The sequence below is a fragment of the Symsagittifera roscoffensis genome, chromosome 4 (assembly GCF_963678635.1).
Source record: "Symsagittifera roscoffensis chromosome 4, txSymRosc1.1, whole genome shotgun sequence".
NCBI classification, from domain to species: Eukaryota; Metazoa; Xenacoelomorpha; order Acoela; family Convolutidae; genus Symsagittifera; species Symsagittifera roscoffensis.
The window spans coordinates 32,473,616-32,493,327 of record NC_087065.1 but is presented as its reverse complement, the minus strand read 5'-3'; the positions used below and the strand labels follow the sequence as shown (position 1 = coordinate 32,493,327).

Sequence of the window (19,712 nt, the reverse complement as noted above, 5' to 3'; positions counted from 1 at the left end):
AACTACACATATGTACATACACACATCGAACCATAAATACAAAACAAAGAAACACACATTCGAACAACCGTGCAAATATAAAAACACATCCAACCATACATGCATGCATTTCTAAATACGCATCCACATACATACATGCACATATTCAACCTTTCATATGTACACATACCCAAACATATATACATAACATACATTTTTTTTAACATATATTCAACCATACATATACACATATAACCAAACATAAAAAACACACAACCAACTTTTCACAATTGCACATCGAGCCATTCATACATGAGCAATCAGGTACATATATACTCACATCGAACCATACATACATACATAGATAATCACATCCAACCCTACATAGACACATCTAATGATACATAAGCAAACACACAACCAACTGTACACAATCGCACATCGAGTCATTCATAAATACGCATTCAGATACATACATACACAAATCCAACCTTACAACTTACATAATAACACACAGTCAACCATAAATATATAGGAACACTCATCTAATCATGCACGTTTACACACAATAAACCAAACATAAAACTTAAACACCCATCCAACCATACATACTTACAGACATACACGCATACATACACATCTCCATACATCCAGAAACATATCCATCCATTCATACCCGCGTCTAAGGAAAATGAAAAAATCAATAAGAATTGGTTTTCTTGATGCCTTAAAGTTTTTGAAAATTTAAATCTCATGTTGCCTTCAGCAAAAATACAAAAAGTACAATACAATTGCTTTCAACAACGAAAAGTAATAAAAAATCGATTATAATCCATTGTTTATAATCCAATTTAATTCATTTAAAATCAGATAAATATAATTTTTTCCACTTAATTAGATCTGCCTTGATGACAAATGTGATAAAGAAACTTTGCAAAAAAATTATGTACAGCTGATATGATTTCTAAACTCATAAAACCTTTTTCGTCCCCTCACCAACGTTTACCCCCTCTACCTCCCCCAAATTTTGCCCCTTTAACCCACGTTCCATTTGTGTGTCTTCTTACCCTTCATCCCCCAACGTTTACCCCCTTGTCCCTTACCCCCACCCCTCCGTTTTTTGGTCCACTTGTACCTTAAACCCAACTCTCCCACAAAAAAAGCCTTTTTTAAGCACTTTTTCAGCGCGCGATCCCTCTCAAAATTAGTATATACATACTTATATACATACCTAGATATAAACAAAATTTTTCCACCTAGCATTTTGAACCCCTCACGCCTCTTAAATATTTAAATAATCCATAAAAAATTTGATAGCAACAAAATGGAAAAATAAGTAACCAAATCGAGTTTGAAACGTTCAAACACTTTCGTGTGCGTTGATTTTCGCGTTGATCTAAACTAAGTAAGAAAAAATCTTTGGTAATAAAACTTCATCTTCTTTGTCTATAAAAGCGAAAAACAATCGATTTCACATTATATGCAAGGGTTATTATTGCTTTATTAAAAAACAGCTAATTAATCCAGTTTCAATTAAAAATGATCGATTAATTTTCACTTTAAAGATTCGAATCTAAAATTCCAAACTTAATCAACTTCTATTGATGGAACTCTCTTCCGCTTTTAATAACAAATCTCTTCTGGTATCACCATCCAAACATGCAAACTATCCAGGGCACAGTTAGCACTCGTAATGGAAGTTAGTGGTAACCAAAGTAAACCCCACACTAAATATTTCGATGAACTGAACTGAATTATTTAGTAATATCACTTCTTGCCCTTCAATCGAGAAAAAAGTTGGTGTACGTTGATTTATTTTGCGATAATGCAACTGTTCCAATAAACTAATCTTTAACATTTTTTTGACGCAAGATACATTACGAGCCCAAACTGTGAATTTTGTGATTTTTAAGCAGATTCCGCAGCAAGGACGCTCTCTTTGTTACTTCTTTTGTTCTTTTGTTTTTAATTTGATCGTTCCGACAAAATTATTTCTCTTGAATTCAGACAAAAAATTGTGCGCCTATCCAGCTCACAGTTTGGCTTCGTAATGTTGGTCCACTCGAGTGAAATTTCTTTAAAATGATGAAAAAACGTTGGGTCTGTCCTCACATGGTTGTCTTAACCCACACATTAAACTGTTAGGCTATCTTATCTTCCACCTTAAATGGTTGGGTTGTCTTACCTCTCACTTCAAAGGTACACAACACAGGGTGTCCCAAAAAAAGAATCCCAACTGGAATATTTTGTTGAAAATTTGCACACATACCTAGCAGCCCAAGACACACGTTGTGTAGTAGTGGCTGATAATTGTTTTTGTTCAAAGTGGAAAAAAGACTACCGCCGTTTTTTGACTCTCCCAAAAAGATTTTCCGAAGAAATTATTTTAACAATTTATTCAGAGAAAGCTTGGAAACCAGACAAAATAAAACGTATCAACTTGTAGATGTTTTCGATTTTCTGGGTTAGCAACAGCAGCTTGTCGTATAGCAAGAACCTTTGCATATTTTGTGCTCAATTTTGGTCTCCCGGAGTTATCTTATTCAGATTTTGACTGGTGACTTTTTCTTGGTGCTTTTTGTAATTCTTACCCACTCGAGATCTGTTTGCGGGGGATTGATTTGAAAATATAAAAGCGAATTGACCAATTGTCTCATCTGTTCGTTTTGTACTGGCATTTTTTAAATCAAAAAAGATTCGCTGCTCGATTGTAAACAGCATCAGTTCTAAAAGTGAGAACCAACAACTCAATGCAGTTTGCTACTTTGCGGAGTGAAATATTGAGTGAACTTTTTGTTCACTCATTTTTCAGTGGTATCATTTTTAAGAAAATTGAGTCTTAAGCTGCTAAAAACGTGACTCAAATTTCATGTGAAATGATTTGGTAATTAAAGCGGAATTCCGCTTTAATTACCAAAGAGATTGTTTGGGATACACTTGGTTGAGATTGTTTGGGATACACTGTATGTTGTTTTGCTACCCACATTTGGTAGGCATAAACGACACAAAGAAATTCTCAGACTTTGATTATGCAATCTGAAATCAGAAAGAAAATAATCCGTCATTAAAATAATTTAATGATTAACTTTCCAACCAAGTAATTTTTTTTAAATGAGAATATCACTTTTCAACATGAGGGAAATTATAAAATTTTTAAATATGAATTTTACAAAATAATTTTTAAAAGTTTGTTATAAATTTCCGGATTCTAGCAATTTATTTGGTTTCAAAAGCTCCCATATGCCATTCATTTCTGAAAAACACGCTCTATTACTTTTAATGCAGTTGAAAACAGCTTGGTCGAGCTTGGCAGTAAAAGTGGTAAATGGTTTTAACGAATGAAAAAGTGTTTGAAAGTTTTAAGCGATGCATAAGTTAGTAAAATGAAAAAATAAATCAAAATCTTTTAACAAGTTTTTCCTTGTTTGCGAATAAACAATGAAAAACTGCCCGTTCCAACCAAAAAAACCTTTCCGAGAAAGATAGCACCCATCCGCCGTCGCAGGCAACAGAGAATCTAACAGGGTATTTAACGCGGTAAATAGGTGATACCAGAAGAGATTAGTTTTAGTATAATTCTTTTACGAATAAGTCATCATGGCTGGACAAAAAACTACACATAATTTAGATTTGTCTCAAAAATTTTTTTTAAAAATCGTGCTGAAAATGTGGTCGGAACATTCTGAGCTACTTGCACAGATAACGGCTATCCTTGATACATTTTCTTTTTGTTTACCAAATACATGTAAATCAAGTAATAATGATAATAGTTCGAGTGATTAGTTATAAGAAAACTTTTTTAGTAGTTTTTCGAACAAAACTTCGAACAATTTCTAAAAGGTTGTACAAGTATCAAGAAAATAGTTTTTAAAATTTTGATTTTTGGTCTAAGTTGGAGCAAATAATTCCAGCGAGAAGGCTTAAAGTAAACTATTTTTACCTATGGTTGACTAAAAAACCTTAATCTTACTGAACAAAAGTTTCTTAGGAGTTGTTTTAGCGCCATTTGGGAATTAGGAGCTTCAAAAATTTCAAAAAAATTCAGCAAAAAAATTTCAAACAATTTCAGCAATATTTGAATTTATTTTCGACGTTTCGTTTGTTTTCTTTCTTAGTCATTTTTCCTTAAAAATTTTGTTTAATATGCCTACCTCACTAAGAATGTCAAACATGTTTAAGTTCCAGCTTTTGGTTCAGATCCTTTTGTCACACCACGCAAAAATGACACCATTCAGACTTTTTTGTATTTTCAAACTAGGGTCGGAATGGTCTGTGCTAGTTGCACAGAAACCGGCTATCCTTGTTTATTTTTGCATCTCAGGGATAAAATTTGCAATTCTAAGCAAATGGGAGTAGTTTCGACGTACCAATGTCTGTAGTCGAGGTGCAATCGAAGGAGGGTGTGGGGTTGCACAGTGAAGTACCTGACCTCTTCGGGCATGTTCTTGTCATGAAATAAACCAACCGTTGGTTTCGAGGGGTACCATACTCTTGCTAGCCTTTTTCTCAAGGGATTTCTCCCGAATCTATTTGAAAAACCAACTTTTGGTGTCGAGAAAAACCGACTTGAAACTATTTATTTTTCGGCTATTTTCGAGCTAATAAAGCGATCGAGTAACGTTTGTTATGCATAAAATTTAAAAATTAAGTCGAAATTTGTTTATTTTCCTAATAGGAAAAGAGCTAAACGAAGGTTTCGAAGCTTCATTTAGCTCTTCTTTGGCAAAAAGAAATTCTTCGCCGCAAAAAAAAGTTTCAAGAAATTTAGTTTTTGTTTCGAACTTTTTTCTATGTTTTTTTTTCTCTACTTATTTATTTTTTGAAGACCATTGGATTCGTGTATGCCTAATTCGCTAAACCTATACGCATTCGTATAGTTTTATCATCACGCCACGTACAATAAAGACACTAAATTGAGGGGAAAAAGGGGTTTCTGAAACGGTGATCTGAACATTCTTTGCTATTTGTACAACAACCGGCTATCCTTGTTTTATTTACTTTTATTTGGTTTGCTTATTTTTTATGCGCTCTTTCTTTAAATTTAGGATATTTGCGATATAATAATAAGAAGAAAATTCAATGAAGAAAAGGATCTTCTGATGTAAACGTTGACGATTGAAATGCTGAAAACTGAACAGAACCTAAAGGGCTGCCCTCTTGACACCAAGTTGCCGAAAAAGTTTATATAAAAACACGCTTTTATTTGTAAAAGCTGTATTTCTTGAGTTTGTAACGTAGCTGTCTTCCAGTAAACTTGATCTGCTTTAGGCTGTGCTGGTGAACACGGCAGAGACAGTGCGGGTGCGTTACTTCATGGACATGTTGATGAGTAATGCTCGACCAGTGATGTTGGTGGGAACCTCTGGCTGTGGAAAGACAGTGATGATGAACAACAAACTGGAGAGTCTGAACTCTGATGACTATGTTATTGCTAATGTCCCATTCAACTTCTACACTACCTCTGAGATGCTTCAGACGGTAAATAGATTGCTATCGCGAGAGATCAATTATTTCGTGGGAAAACAAAAAACTGCCCAGCTAAATAATTTGACGCCCGAAAAATAGGGCGCTTTTTGGGCAAATTGATTCAATAAAAAATACCACTTATTGTTAAATTAAATGATATATTATGTTTTATCTAAAGATGGGCATTTTGGCAGCGGTTTTAACCGTTACGTCAACCATTCTCCAATAACTGACTCTTCCTGGGACTGTTTTCTCGAGGCAGTCCTGTACTCCTGTATACGTCCGGCAATTTTTGCGGGTCAAGCTAATTGCACCATATTAACGCAGAAGGCTCAATTTTTTGGCCAAAAGCAGCCGTTTTACAGGCTTGCGTGTCATAAATTGACAAAATGATCACCTTTAACAGGAAAAAGTTATGTACATAAGTAGGGTTGTATTACTCAGCATGTGGTTTGTTTTTGCACTCACTTTCCAGGACTTAGATTTACATGTTTTTCCAGGTGTTTTGAGTTACAAAAAAACACACTTTGAACAGGCAGTTTGTTTTTGATGTGCAAAATACTGGCATTTCATAGCAATTGGAATCGTGTGAGGCTCTTTTTATTTCTCTTTTAACGCGTAGCGGGAAAATCCAACCAAAAATTGATTTCCTAATTGAGATGATACAAGCTAGTAGAGGTTGAAACAAAGAGTAACTAGGTACAAAATGCACCATTGTATATAGGGCTTTTCAAGTGTTTGCTGGTTTTGTAGAGGATTTCATTTTCCCCATTATTTAAAAGTATTATAACAGTTTTTTGACCACAAAATCAGTTTGAACGCATACAGAGGCAGTAAAAACTGTAAGGATCTTCACTCTGATACGATGTTTTTGCTCGGTCTGGCGAAGAGCTTGAAAAGAAGTATAAACTCATAAATTTCCAATAGACAAGACAATTTACTACGAAGGAACCGATATAATCGAGAAAATTTGTTAAGCAAATCACTCGAGTTGACCTCTCCTTAAAAAGCTGCTAATCCTGCAGTTTCATAATTAGAGCTCATTCGAAAAGAAGATTGTTAATCAATTTTCATGCACGTTTTAAAACTTGTTTTATAAAATTTTTTGTTTATTTGACGGTTTGAAAATTTGAACTGATAAAAAGTTGGCACTCTGGTTTTTTGGAAGAAAGATGCTGAACATATATATTTCACGTTCAGAAATTTTATGATGATTTATTTTTCACAGAAAAATTTTCCATATCTTTTGTTTTTGAACGCAATCTCCCTTCTGTGATCAAAAGAAAATTTCTGGATCTTTTTGCAATTTGTTACAACGTAATCCAGGTTAAAACTTTCACACAAGTTATACGAAAATCAAGTTAAAAAATTTTGTAGCCGATATTGCAGTTTTTTAAGAAACCTTAATCTGTTATAAAAGCAGTCTACTTTTTTCAACCGTTGATTTGTTGAGGGTATAACTTTTTAGCCTTAAAAAACTAGACGTTTTTTTTGTAATCAACTGAGTATCTGTAACCTCAATTAACATGGAAAGGCTTATCTGAGTAATTGTCGACATTTGACTTCTGGGATTTCTTGAATGAGAAAATCCTTGATTATTTGATTTTCGGAATGAACACAAAATTTGAAAGTGGAACTCATTTTTTTTGCTTTTCAGTTTATGGAAAAAAGATAGCCATTCAAACTTCATCTGTGAAAAACTGCATATCACACAATTTTTTTGTGCAAAAAAGGCTAATGAGAGAAGTTTCATACAAATTTTGAACCTGTATGACATTGTAGGACAAGAAATTTTCCAACCCGCAATCCAGCAGCTTGTATATGGTAACAAAGAGCATTGGATAATTGGAAATTACCCAAATACATAGGTACCATCAGAGCTCGGCAAACGCAGCAAATTAATCTGGCTCAGTAATCATTCCTAACAGAATCAAGACAAAAAGGATTATTAGGAGAAAAAAAACAAATGTGCTAAGTGTCGAGAAAAAAATGAACTACTTACAAAAATGAGCAGGTCCTAAGCGTGAATTTTTTTTGTTAGGTAGTTAATGTTGCTGCAGAAAAACTAGTCTTGATAGCTTCATTGGCAACTCAATGAAAGCTTCTGATAGCTTCATTTGAAAAATTTTTCGATTTTTTTTTTCAATTTGATTTTTAGTCGTTTTTTTGAAGACAAATGTTGACAACTACGCCTAGTTTAGTAGCGGTAAATGCGTTTGAGTTGATTTTTCATCACACCACACGCAAAAGCTTTTTTGAGATTTTCAAAGATTTTTCTGATAACTATGGTCGAAACTGTAGGATCGGTGATCCTAAAACTTTTTCACCAACTCAGAATTCGATTGAAATTTTTTCCTTGAGAAATCCATGCAGTAAAGTGAATTCTTATGAGTAATTTGTAAGTTGGTATTAACTAAAAAGTACGATAAGTAGAAAAGCAAACCCATGACCAATCTCGAAATAATTCGAATTTTGAAAGAATTGCTCCAACCTCTGGTGAAAGTTTTAGGACGGTACTACAAACTCTAGAGATGATTTGACCCCGCCGTCTAAAAATCCGGACCTTATGACCCCTGCCCCAAGTGGTAGCTTTTCCCGGAAGTGCGAATGGCCCTACCCGAACTCAGTATCTAGGGGTTAGAATGAGACCAAAACTTAGTAGGTTATAAACCATGTTGAGGGAAGCTTAAGTTTGGAACCCCAGACCCCATGGTTTCCTTCCGGTGTTATGCTTCAAGCAAATAGACCCCAAACTATTTTCCGGAATACGTTTTTCGGTCCCCAATGAACATCAATTATCGTTTGAGCCAAATCCCATGGTTGCACTGGAAGTTTAAATAATCTTTCACCCAGAAACGAAAAATCTACGCAAAACAATATGCAAGAGCATATTGATATTATAACGGCAAAAGTCCCCAGACACCAACCCCGAAGAGAGTCTCCCACTGACTTTATCCCCTCCGGCGACTCCTTCTTGAGATAACTTGGGAAATATGAGTGGGATGTTGTTGAAACTTAGTAGGTTGAAACCTCAGGGGTTTTTGAACCCGAAGAGAAAAATTTGACCCTGGGTGACTCCGGGGTTAGCTTTAGAAGAAGATAGGGCGTTTAAAAAGAAAATTGCTTAAAAATCTTTGTGATTAACACCGAAAAGCGACGCATTTCCCGGCCTCATCCCTTGGAAATGGAAATCGGTCATCTGAATTTTAATTAGGAGGGAACTCATCTTTTGGGAACTAAATCAGAAGCTGAAAAGGATTGTATCATTGAAGTTGGATTGAAAAGGATTCTAATTTTCATTATTGAAGTAGTGAGTTAATTGAAGAGAACTTGGCAATCATTGGGTTCAGCTTAGCTTGGCGAATGAACTATTGACAGACTATCGCTCAGACCAAAAGAAACTAGTCCTGGAGTAAAAAAACTGTAATCTTTTACATCTTGTCTTTTTTTCTATTGTTTTTTTTTTGCGAGCAAAGGTACCTAAGTATTCACGAGTATTTCAAATGGGTAAGTTTTTTTTAATTTTCAGTTTAATTTATTTTGATATTTTACTGAGTTAGAGTCTATGACATGCTTGCCAGAACCAAAGCTGTCCACCCCAATGTCAGATTTGATTAGGATCAGAACGGGAGGTCTGTCACTTCTCACTGCTTCTTGGGTTGGTAACTTGTAAAAAACTGTGCTTAATTACTAAAAAGTTTTTAAATTTTTTTATACACATCACTTGCTCAAGTATTTTTTCTAGGAGCCATTAACTCAAATAAAGTAAAATATACTTTAAGAATTTAAATTTTATTGGGAAAGTATGGATTGCTACGTTCTTCACCGGTAAAATATCAGTTGATTTTACAGGAAAAAAGCAGGTAATTCGGCAAGTGAAATACGCGTGGACGTAATTTTATCAGCAAAATTTAGGTCAAGTTGAATAATTTTTGAGATAATTTGATTGAATATCTTAACCAGGGGCAGATCTAGGATTTTCTCGAGGGGGCCGATTTTCAAAAAGTATTCGAAAATTTTAAAATTTTGTCGACCTTTTTTTTAGATCGACCATATTGTTTTTCCGAGATCTCCCAAAGCACTAAAAATAATTTTTTTTCCGCCAAATTGTTTCGGTACGCATGCAAGAGTTTGAAAAAACAGGGGCCAAAATGGCATTTTAGTGCTTTTTTTGGGAAAGTTTTGACCAAAAAAGCATTTTTTTTTCGCGCGCTCCCCCCCTCAAAATTAGTGCTTATTGGCGCCTTTAGAAAATTTTTAAGTCTGTCACCAAAAATGGATATCACAAAATAGCTAAAAGGGGGGACTCTTTAGATCGGCAGTACAAATGATTGTTGCTGATTGCAACTTTTTGACGGCTGTTTTTTCGAAGAAGTTTTTTTTTCTGCTCAGTTTCCTATGTAAAGTTAACTTAAATCTTCAAAAAAAAATTATGCAAAATTTGGGTTGTACTCGACCTATGTTTTAACTGAGATCGGCCTATGTTTTGACTTTAGTTTCATACCCCAGACCCCATGGTTTCCTTCCGGTGTTTTGCTTCAAGCAAATAGGCCCCAACCTAATTTCCGGAGGACGTTTTTCGGTCCCCAATGAACATCAATTATCGTTTGAGCCAAATCCCATGGTTGCACTGGAGTTTAAATAATCTTTCACCCAGAAACGAAAAATCTACGCAAAACAATATGCAAGGGCATATTGATATTATAACGGCAAAAGTCCCCAGACACCAACCCCGAAAAGAGTCTACCACTGACTAAATCCCCTCCGTTGACTCCTTCTTGAGATAACTTGGGAAATATGAGTGGGATGTTGTTGAAACTTAGGAGGTTGAAACCTCAGGGGTTTTTGAACCCGATGAAGGAAATTTGACCCTGGGGGACGCCGGGGTGAGCTTTAGAAGAGGATAGGGCGTTTAAAAAGAAAATTGCTTAAAAATCTTTGTGATTAACACCGAAAAGCGACGCATTTCCCGGCCTCATCCCTTGGAAATGGAAATCGGTCATCTGAATTTTAATTAGGAGGGAACTCATCTTTTGGGAACTGAATCAGAAGCTGAAAAGGATTGTATCATTGAAGTTGGATTGAAAAGGATTCTAATTTTCATTATTGAAGAAGTGAGTTAATTGAAGAGAACTTGGCAATCATTGGGTTCAGCTTAGCTTGGCGAATGAACTATTGACAGACTATCGCTCAGACCAAAAGAAACTAGTCCTGGAGTAAAAAAACTGTAATCTTTTACATCTTGTCTTTTTTTCTATTGTTTTTTTTTGCGAGCAAAGGTACCTAAGTATTCACGAGTATTTCAAATGGGTAAGTTTTTTTTAATTTTCAGTTTAGTTTATTTTGATATTTTACTGAGTTAGAGTCTATGACATGCTTGCCAGAACCAAATCTGTCCACCCCAATGTCAGATTTGATTAGGATCAGAAAGGGAGGTCTGTCACTTCTCACTGCTTCTTGGGTTGGTAACTTGTAAAAAACTGTGCTTAATTACTAAAAAGTTTTTAAATTTTTTTTATACACATCACTTGCTCAAGTATTTTTTTCTAGGAGCCATTAACTCAAATAAAGTAAAATATACTGCAAGAATTTAAATTTTATTGGGAAAGTATGGATTGCTACGTTCTTAACCGGTAAAATATCAGTTGATTTTACAGGAAAAAAGCAGGTAATTCGGCAAGTGAAATACGCGTGGACGTAATTTTATCAGCAAAATTTAGGTCAAGTTCAATAATTTTTGAGATAATTTGATTGAATATCTTAACCAGGGGCAGATCTAGGATTTTCTCGAGGGGGGCCGATTTTCAAAAAGTATTCGAAAATTTTAATTTTTTGTCGACCTTTTTTTTAGATCGACCATATTGTTTTTCCGAGATCTCCCAAAGCACTAAAAAGATTCTTTTTCCGCCAAATTGTTTTGGTCCGCAGGCAAGAGTTTGAAAAAACAGGGGCCAAAATGGCATTTTAGGGCTTTTTTTGGGAAAATTTTGACCAAAAAAAGCATTTTTTTTCGCGCGCTCCCCCCTCAAAATTAGTGCATATTGGCGCCTTTAGAAAATTTTTAAGTCTGTCACCAAAAATGGATATCACAAAATAGCTAAAAGGGGGGACTCTTTAGATCGGCAATACAATAGATTGTTGCTGATTGCAACTTTCTGACGGCTGTTTTTTCGAAGAAGTTTTTTTTTCTGCTCAGTTTCCTATGTAAAATTAACTTAAATCTTCAAAAAAAAATTATGCAAAAAATGGGTTGTACTCGACCTATGTTTTAACTGAGATCGGCCTATGTTTTGACTTTCTCGACAAAAATTTAAAATTTTTCGACTGCTCAACCTGTGGTTCGACCTTTTCGACCAAAATTGGGTATGTTTCAACTGTGCTCGACTTATGTTTCGACTCTCTCGACCAAAATCGGTTATTATTTGACATTGTGCCCGAATTAAAATTGCTTCTCGACTGCGGAATTACAGTCGCAAAAATTACATTCGACAGCGGAATTGGAGTCGCGGAATTACAGTAAAAGTATTTGAAGTTCATGTACTGCTACTTGCTTCTAATACCTGTTGTATTTGATATTACTATGGTAGAAAACTCATGGAACTTCTAGAGCAGATAAGGTAAATGAAGAGACAAACTGTACCTGCAAAATTATGTAAATTAATTTCAGAGTTTTTGAACAAATATTAAAAGTGCGAAAAAGTCAAATAATATAACTATAATGCTCTACGCAAAACGAGTGATTTCTTATGCAATTTGAACGGAAAAGCTTGAAATCAAAATAGTTTGCAAAAGATCTGTCGGTGCAGGTTTGTCATGGTTGGGTAATTAATCAACAGACATCAGGTATCGTCGGCTTCTGCTTGTTGTTGAATGACATCAAAGTTTTTTTCTCTCTCTCTTTCCATTATTTTACAGGTGTTTTAAAGTGAAAGGAATTTTTCTCTGGTAGATTTGGCCGTGGAGAGTTCGTTTTCTGGAGCCACCGTTTGCGGGGATTTTTTTTTCAGCCATACCTTAGGATAGTTTCCGAGATCAATGTCTACAATGCGTTTCGCTATCAAGCTGATTTGAAACTGTTCAGTCTACATCTTTTTATGAACCGGTGACTTTTATTTTGACGAGTGATTCCAGGACGCTGCAGTGGTTGAATATTAGTTTCCTTATTTTGGCTGCGCCATGAACTAATATGCTACAAGTGAAATTAGTTAGGCAAAAAAATATTTCTTATAACTCTAAACTACAACTAAATCCAGAATTATAACATAGCTAAAGAGTAACTTGAATTCAATTTACATTTTTAAGAATATAATTTACTTGTAGCATATCATTTCTTCATTATGGCGCAGCCAATTAACAAATCTACCATTCAACCACTGCAGCGTTCTGGAATCATTCGTCAAACAAGTCCACCGGTTTATTGAAAGATGGATAATATCAATTCACATTGATAGCGAAACACTTTGTAGACATTGAATACTACAATCTGTTGTAAAATACCAAAATCAAAAATCAGTTGTCCTTTTTCATTAACTCTGATGTTTTTCCTTATCGATTTGATGTTCTTTTTGTTATGGCAAATAAATTGAAGCAAAAATCTTAATCTGCAATGGCAAAAACCTTAATCTTTTTTTAATTGCTCTGACTTAAATGAAACTGTCAGAAATACAGCTTATTTAGCTATTAATCAAGCGCGGAGTTTTAATTAGATTCTGGAGAAACCCCTCGAGAAAAAGGCGGGCAAGAGTTATGGTCCCCCTGGGAACAAACGGTTGGTCTACTTTATTGACGACATGAACATGCCCGAAGTGGACAAGTACTTCACTGTACAACCCCACACCCTCCTTCGACAGCACCTTGACTACGGACACTGGTACGTCGAAAATACCGCCAGCTGTATAGCATTACAAAATTTTCCCCCGCAAGGTAAACATCAACAAGGATAGCCGTTTTCTTTGCAACTAGCACAGACTGTTCCGACCGTTTTTTTTTTGCGTTGTGTGATGAAAGGAACTGAACGAAAAACTGGAACTTGAACATATTTGACTGTTTTAGTAAAATACGCAAAATGGACAACAATTTTAAAGAAAAAAACCAAAACAAACAAAATAACAAAAATAATTTCATTTTTTGTTTAAATTTTTTGAAATTGTGAAGTTTTCAATTCCCACCTGCAGTTAATAAGCTTTTTTTTCCACAGCCAAACAAGTTTTCACAGCCTATATTAAGCAAAAATGAGCAATTGTAAGCCTGCTCGCTTGCATTATTTGCTCAATTTTAGACTAAAAACCAAAAACAATTTTGAATATATTTTTCTCAATACTGCCATTACTTTTTGTAAGTCGATCCCAGCGCGACTGGAAGATCTTTAATATGACATATCACTTGACCCATTACCATTTTTATTAGTGGTACCAGATTTTTCCTCGAAAACAAAACAACATTACAAGCCTAAATTATGTATTTTGCGAATCGTAAGAGGACTCCCCAAGAAGGACTCGTCCTTTGTTCTTACTTTGTTTTTGTTTTTTTTTTCATTTTGTTTGGTTGTTCTGAAAGATATTCTACCTGTTCAAAGACTTGTATCTGGGATCCAGGATTATCGAGACTTAAAAATGTGCGCTCCTTCACTTCACAGTTTGACCTTGTAATCAAGGTTGACTAAAACGAAAAAATAACAACAAAAAAACACTCGAATATCAAGTTCCTCGCTACTCACAAACTTGAAAAAAGAAAAAAAAATTGAAAAAACCGAATAAAAATTGCTCACTCTTCTCAATAGTCGGAAAAAAATTAAAAAAAAACACACCCGAATACAAAAATCACCACTACTCTCTGTCGGAACAAAAAAAGAAAAAACAAAAAAAACACACCCGAAAACAAAGTTCACCACTACTCTCAACTGTCGGCACAAAAACAGAAAAAACGAAAGGAAAACTAAAACATATCAGAATACAAAGTTCCTCACTACTCTCAACTTACGGAACAAAAAGAAACAAAAAAAACTAAAGCCCACCCGATTACAAAGTTCTTCACTACTCTCAATTGTCGGAACCAATAAAAAAATTACATCCGAAAAATAAATTCCTCATTCATATCAACTGTCGGAATAACAAAAAAGAAAAAAAAACAATCAATGCACACCCGATAACGAAGTTACTTATTACTCTCAATTTTCGGAACAATATTGAAAAACAAAACAAGTAAGGCATACACGAATACAAAGTACTCCACTGCTCTTCATTCTCAGATCACAAAAATGAAAAGAAAAAAAAACAAAAACTATTCGAATAGAAATTCCCTCACTACTCTCAATAGTCGGAACAAAAAAAGAAAAAATGAGTATAAATATAAAATTCACCCAAAGAGAAAATTCCTCCCTCTTCTAAATTGTCGGACAAAAAACATAATAAAAAAACTGAATCACACCCGAATACAAAACTTACCACTAACTCAATTGTCGGGAAAAATCAGAAAAAAAAGCTAAAACATATCCGAATATTAACTTTCTTGCTACTTTCAATTGTCGAAACAAAAAAAATGAAGAGAAAAAAAAACTTAAACACACCCGAATGTTAAGGTACTCACTAATTTCAATTGTCGGAACAAAAAAAGTAAAAAAAATTAAGCTTACCAAATACAAAGTTTCTCACTACTCGCTCTTATCGAGCAAAAATGAGAAAAAAAACTAAAACACACCCGAATACAGACAACCTCGCTACTCTCAATTGTCGAAACAAAAAAAAACCTGATTTTATTCGAATACAAAATTCCTTACTCTTCTGAATTGCCCGAAAAAAAAAGGAATAAAAACATCTAAAACACACCCAAATAAAAAATTCTTCAGTAATTTCAATTTTCGGAACAAAGAAAAAGAAAAATTTTAAACTTACCCGAGTTCAAAATTCCTCACTACTCGCAACTGTTGGAACAAAAAAGAAAAGAGGAATAAACTAAAAAACAACCGAAAACAATGTTCCTCACTGCTTTCAATTATCGGAATAAAATAAAACTTATATTACCCAAATACAAAGTTCTTCACTTTTCTCAATAGCCCGAACAAAAAAAATACTAAAACACACCCAAAGATAAAATTTCTCATTATTTATCAATTGTCGAAACAAAAATGTAAAAAGAAAAAAACTAAGTTACACCTAACTTCCTTACTACTTTCAATTGTCAGAACAAAGATTGAAAAAAAAACATAATATTGCCCAATTACAAATTTCCTCACTACTTGCAATTGTCGGAACACACAAAAAAAGAAAAATAAACACCCAAATACAAAACTTTTTTTACTAATCTTATATGTCGGAACAAAATAAAGAACAAACACAGCCAAATGTTAAGTTCCTTACTACTTTCAATCTTTGGAACAAATGTTTAGAAAAACTTGAGATTACCCAAATAAAAAGTTCCTCACTACTCGCAATTGTCGGAACAAAAAAAGAAAAAAGAGTGAAGACAAAGTTCCTCACGCTTCTAAATTGTCGGAAAAAAATACTAAAACAAATTGAAACACACCCAATTACAAAATTTACCACTATTCTCAATTGTCGAGAAAAAAAAAGAAAAAAAACTTAAAATATAACCAAATGTTAAGTTCCTCCTACTTTTAATTGTCGAAAAAAAACGTGAAAAGAAAAAAAAACTTAACACACCCGAATTGTAAGTTCCTTATTACTTTCAATTGTCGGAACAAAAAAAGAAAAAAAAACTTAAGCTTACCAAATACAAAGCTCCTCACTACTCGAAATTATCGGAGCAAAAATGAGAAAAAAAAATAAAACACACCCGAACACAGACTACCTCGCTACTCTCAATTGTCGAAACAAAAAAAATAAAAATTCTGACCTTATACGAATACAAAGCTCCTTATAACTCTCAATTGTCCGAACAAAAAAAAAACAATTTAAGTAACCCGAATACAATTTTCCTCGCTTCTCTCAATTGTCGGAATAAAAAAAGAAAAAAATTTTCTCAAAAACTCGAATGTTAAGTTTCTTACTACTTTCAATTGTTGTCCTCAGTAATTTTTTAACTAATCTTCAATGTCAGAACAAAATAAAGAATAAAGTAAAACACACCCAAATGTTAAAATCCTTACTACTTTCAATCTTTGGAACAAATACTGAGAAAAACTTGAGATTACCCAAATGCAAAACTCCTCACCACTCGCAATTGTCGGAACAAAGAAGTATAAAGGAAAAAACCTTTACTGAACCCTACTGTTAAGGTTCTTATTACCTTCAATTGTCGGAACAAAAAAAACTTAAACTTAGCCCAGTTCAAAATCCACACTACTCGCAATCGTCGGAAAAAAATTATCCGAATGGAAATTCCCACACTACTCTCAATAGTCGGAACAAAACGAGAAAAAAAAATATGAGTATAAAAATCACCCGAAGACAAAGTTCCTCACGCTTCTAAATTGTCGGACAAAAAATATTAAAACAAACTGAAACACACCCGAATACAAAACTTACCACTATTCTCAATTGTCGGGTAAAATAAGGAAAAAAAGCTAAAACATATCGGAATGTTAACTCCTTTCTACTTTTAATTGTCTAAACAAAAAACGTGAAGAGAAAAAAACTCAAACACACCCGAATGTTAAGATCCTTACTACTTTCAATCTTTGGAACAAATGTTGAGAAAAACTTGAGATTACCCGAATACAAAGTTATTTCACTACTCGCAATTGTCGGAAAAAAAAGAAAAAATAAAAAATTATCCGAATAGAAATTCCCTTATTACTCTCAATAGTCGGAACAAAAAAAAAGAGTATAAATATAAAATTCACCCAAAGACAAATTTCCTCACGCTTCTAAATTGTCGGACAAAAAATTTTAAAACAAACTGAAACACACCCGAATAAAAAACTTACCACTATTCTCAATTGTCGGGAAAAACAAGAGAAAAAAAGCATATCCGAATGTTAAGTTCCTTTCTACTTCTAATTGTCGAAACAAAAAACGTGAAAAGAAGAAAAAAACTTAAACACACCCAAGTGTTAAGGTCCTTATTACTTTCAATTGTCGGAAAAAAAAAGAAAAAATACTTAAGCTTACCGAATACAAAGTTTCTCATTACTCGCAATTATCGGAGCAAAAATGAGAAAAAAACTAAAACAAACCAGAGCACAGACTACCTCGCTACTCTCAATTGTCGAAACAAAAAAAAACTGACCTTAATCGAATACAAAGCTCCTCACAATTCTCAATTGTCCGAACGAAAAAAAAATTCAAGTATACCCGAATACAAATTTACTCGCTACTCTCCCTTGTCGGAATAAAAGAAAAGAAAAAAGGGCGAAACAAACAAGAATGTTAAGTTTCTTACTACTTTCAATTGTCGGAACAAAAGAAGAAAATAAGTTAAAACACTCGAAAACAAAATTCCTCACTCTTCTCATTTTCCCGAACAAAAAAAGAAAAGAAACAATTTAGGTATACTCGAATACAAATTTACTCGCTACTCTCAATTGTCGGAATGAAAAAAAAAGAAAAATACTAAAAATTACCTGATTGTTAAGTTTCTTTTTACTTTCAATTGTTGGAACAAAAGAAGAAAAAGTTAAAATACTCAAATACAAAATTCCTCACTCTTCTCAATTGCACGAACAAAAAAAGAAATAAAAACATCTAAAACACACCCAAATAAAAAATTCCTCAGTAATTTCAATTGTCGGAACAAAAAAAAAATTCTAAGCTTACGAGAGTTCAAAGTTCCTCACTACTCGCAATTGTCAGAACAAAAAAGAAAAAAGGAATAAACTAAAAAACCCGAATAAACAAAAAAAGTGGAGAGAAAAAAAATTTTAAACACACCCGAATGTTAAGGTCCTTACTACTTTCAATTGTCGGAACAAAAAAAGAAAAAAAAACTTAAGCTTACCAAATACAAAGCTCCTCACTACTCGAAATTATCGGAGCTAAAATGAGAAAAAAAACTAAAACACACCCGAATACAGACTACCTCGCTTCTCTCAATTGTCGAAACAAAAAAAATAAAAATTCTGATTTTTTTCGAATACAAAGCTCCTTACAATTCTCAATTGTCCGAACAAAAAAAAAACAATTTAAGTAACCCGAATACAATTTTCCTCCCTTCTCTCAATTGTCGAAATAAAAAGAAGAAGAATGTTTTAACAAAAAATCGAATGTTAATTTTCTTACTATTTTTAATTGTTGTCCTCAGTAATTTTTTAACTAATCTTCAATGTCGGAACAAAACAAAGAATAAAGTAAAACACACCCAAATGTTAAATTCCTTACTACTTTCAATCTTTGGAACAAATACTGAGAAAAACTTGAGATTACCAAAATACAAAATTCCTCACCACTCGCAATTGTCTGAACAAAGAAGTAAAAAGGAAAAAACCTTTACTGAACCCTTATGCTAAGGTTCTTATTGCTTTCAATTGTCGGAACAAAAAAACTTAAACTTAGCCCAGTTCAAAACCCTCACTACTCGCAATTGTCGGAAAAAAATTATCCGAATAGAAATTCCCTCACTACTCTCAATAGTCGGAACAAAAAGAGAAAATAAAAAATTATCCGAATAGAAATTCCCTTATTACTCTCAATAGTCGGAACAAAAAAAAAGAGTATAAATATAAAAATCACCCGAAGACAAAGTTCCTCACGCTTCTAAATTGTCGGACAAAAAATATTAAAACAAACTGAAACACACCCGAATACAAAACTTACCACTTTTCTCAATTGTCGGGAAAATAGGGAAAAAAAGCTAAAACATATCCGAATGTTAAGCTCCTTTCTACTTTTAATTGTCGAAACAAAAAACGTGAAAAGAAAAAAACTCAAACACACCCGAATGTTAAGGTCCTTACTACTTTCAATTGTTGGAACAAATGTTGAGAAAACTTGAGATTACCCGAATACAAAGTTATTTCTCTACTCGCAATTGTCGGAACAAAAAAAACTTACCTTTACCCTAGTTCAAAATCCTCACTACTCGCAATTTTGGAAAAAAAAGAAAAAAGAAAAAATTATCCGAATAGAAATTCCCTTATTACTCTCAATAGTCGGAACAAAAAAAAAGAGTATAAATATAAAAATCACCCGAAGACAAAGTTCCTCACGCTTCTAAATTGTCGGACAAAAAATATTAAAACAAACTGAAACACACCCGAATACAAAACTTACCACTATTCTCAATTGTCGGGAAAATAGGGAAAAAAAGCTAAAACATATCCGAATGTTAAGCTCCTTTCTACTTTTAATTGTCGAAACAAAAAACGTGAAAAG

General features: G+C 33.7%; 1 protein-coding gene across 1 annotated transcript in view; it reads left to right on the top strand.

Annotated features, from left to right (window-relative positions):
* Positions 1-19,712, top strand: part of LOC134844184 (dynein beta chain, ciliary-like) — a gene marked incomplete in the record, with an annotated part of 486,199 nt that overhangs the window by 34,595 nt on the left and 431,892 nt on the right. The window contains 2 exon segments of the mRNA XM_063860749.1: positions 5,248-5,457; positions 13,152-13,315. Of these exon segments, the coding sequence (XP_063716819.1) occupies positions 5,248-5,457; positions 13,152-13,315 (374 nt within the window).